At 36.0% G+C, this 1,676-nt stretch overlaps 1 protein-coding gene across 8 annotated transcripts in view; it reads left to right on the forward strand.

The window, feature by feature from the left end:
* Nucleotides 1-1,676, forward strand: part of HNRNPH1 (heterogeneous nuclear ribonucleoprotein H1 (H)) — a 9,684-nt gene that overhangs the window by 6,399 nt on the left and 1,609 nt on the right. For 2 of the 8 annotated variants that reach the window (XM_010830689.1, XM_010830692.1), the window contains exons 11-13: nt 12-71; nt 316-405; nt 1,075-1,167. In XM_010830689.1, coding sequence (XP_010828991.1) covers nt 12-71; nt 316-405; nt 1,075-1,167 — 243 coding nt within the window. Of the gene's footprint in view, nt 1-11; nt 102-315; nt 406-1,074; nt 1,168-1,617; nt 1,668-1,676 lie in introns of all 8 variants that reach the window. The other 6 variants (XM_010830693.1, XM_010830696.1, XM_010830695.1 and 3 more) reach the window with 6 other exon arrangements.

Raw genomic sequence — 1,676 nt, forward strand, 5'->3', positions numbered from 1 at the left:
TCTCATTTCAGAACACAGATATGTAGAACTCTTCTTGAATTCTACAGCAGGAGCAAGCGGTGGTGCTTACGGTAGCCAAATGCTAGGAGGCATGGGTTTGTGTAAATATCACTTTAGTGTCTTTTTTTTAAGCTAACCTTGTATGCCTTTTCTCTCATTTCAGAACACAGATATGTAGAACTCTTCTTGAATTCTACAGCAGGAGCAAGCGGTGGTGCTTACGGTAGCCAAATGCTAGGAGGCATGGGTTTGTGTAAATATCACTTTAGTGTCTTTTTTTTAAGCTAACCTTGTATGCCTTTTCTCTCATTTCAGAACACAGATATGTAGAACTCTTCTTGAATTCTACAGCAGGAGCAAGCGGTGGTGCTTATGGTAGCCAAATGATGGGAGGCATGGGCTTGTGTAAATATCGTTAGTTTTTTTAAAAACCAAAACATTTATATAAGTCAATTTATATAAGTTAAGTTAATTTATATATAAGGGGTTTAGCAAAATTTAGGCAAATAAAAGTTTTTATTTGAATAGTATGCATTAAATGTGAGTTATATAAAATGTTTAGAATAGATAAGTTGGTTTGAAGTACTTTTGGGGGAGGGGACTGTAGAAAGAAATTAGTTGAATTGTTTAAGTATGAAGTATAAGCCTAAAATATTTAGCAAAAAAGCACAGGATCAGAATAAATTGTTGGGCATAATTAGGTGTTCAGTGATACCTGTGTATTGAAATACCCTTATTATATGGAATCATGGGGGGAAATCCCATTAAATCCAATTAAGCAGTTTCATAAGGTGTTGTCAAAATGCCTCTACTTAAGGAAACGTGGATTCAGTCCTGCTGATGTGTATACTTTTGGCCTTGTGGTTTTTAAGTGTTTGACTAGCTCATACGATGGATAGAAAGGTAGTCTGGTCCTAGGCAATAGGCAGAAGGTGGTACAGTGGGCTCTAGTGATACTAAGATCAAGACTGGAAATTTAGAATTTAGAAATTTAGATTTAGAATTACAAGCCGGGTACCACCAGGTACCACATTATATAAGAAACAAGGTTCTAATGTTGTCTTAACTTAACAGCAAACCAGTCCAGTTACGGGGGCCCGGCCAGCCAGCAGCTGAGTGGTGGTTATGGAGGCGGCTATGGTGGCCAGAGCAGCATGAGTGGATACGGTAAGTGTTTTTTTAATATACTTAGAATAAGTTTCAGGCAGGTTTCTTTAGTTGGGAATGTTCAGGCTCCTTTTTTGGTAAAATTGGGTTATTAAATGTATGTTCTTGATCCTAATATAAATATTCAAATAGTTTAATTTTCAGAATCAATCATTGGGAGGGGGAAGTATTCTATGAATTCAAAATAGTCAATATTGCAACTTTGAATAATGTCGAGCCAGAAAACATCTGCCTCCGTTTGTTAAAACATTAAAGTCGTTCTCTTTTTCTGTCTTTTTGTTAGCAGTAAATCCATGTTAGATGGAGGGAGAATTTAGAATGGTGGTTGGGTTCAAGACCGTATTTACTAGTCAGTTAACCTAGGATTGGTTTTATTAATTAATTTTTTCAGTTGGTCTAAAGAATGGTGATTTTGGTATTATAGTCTTACCCTACAAAATCCTTTTGCAGACCAAGTTTTACAGGAAAACTCCAGTGATTTTCAATCAAACATTGCATAGGTAAATATT

The sequence above is a fragment of the Bison bison genome, unplaced genomic scaffold (assembly GCF_000754665.1).
Source record: "Bison bison bison isolate TAMUID 2011002044 unplaced genomic scaffold, Bison_UMD1.0 scf7180017864519, whole genome shotgun sequence".
In the NCBI taxonomy this organism is placed as follows: Eukaryota; Metazoa; Chordata; class Mammalia; order Artiodactyla; family Bovidae; genus Bison; species Bison bison.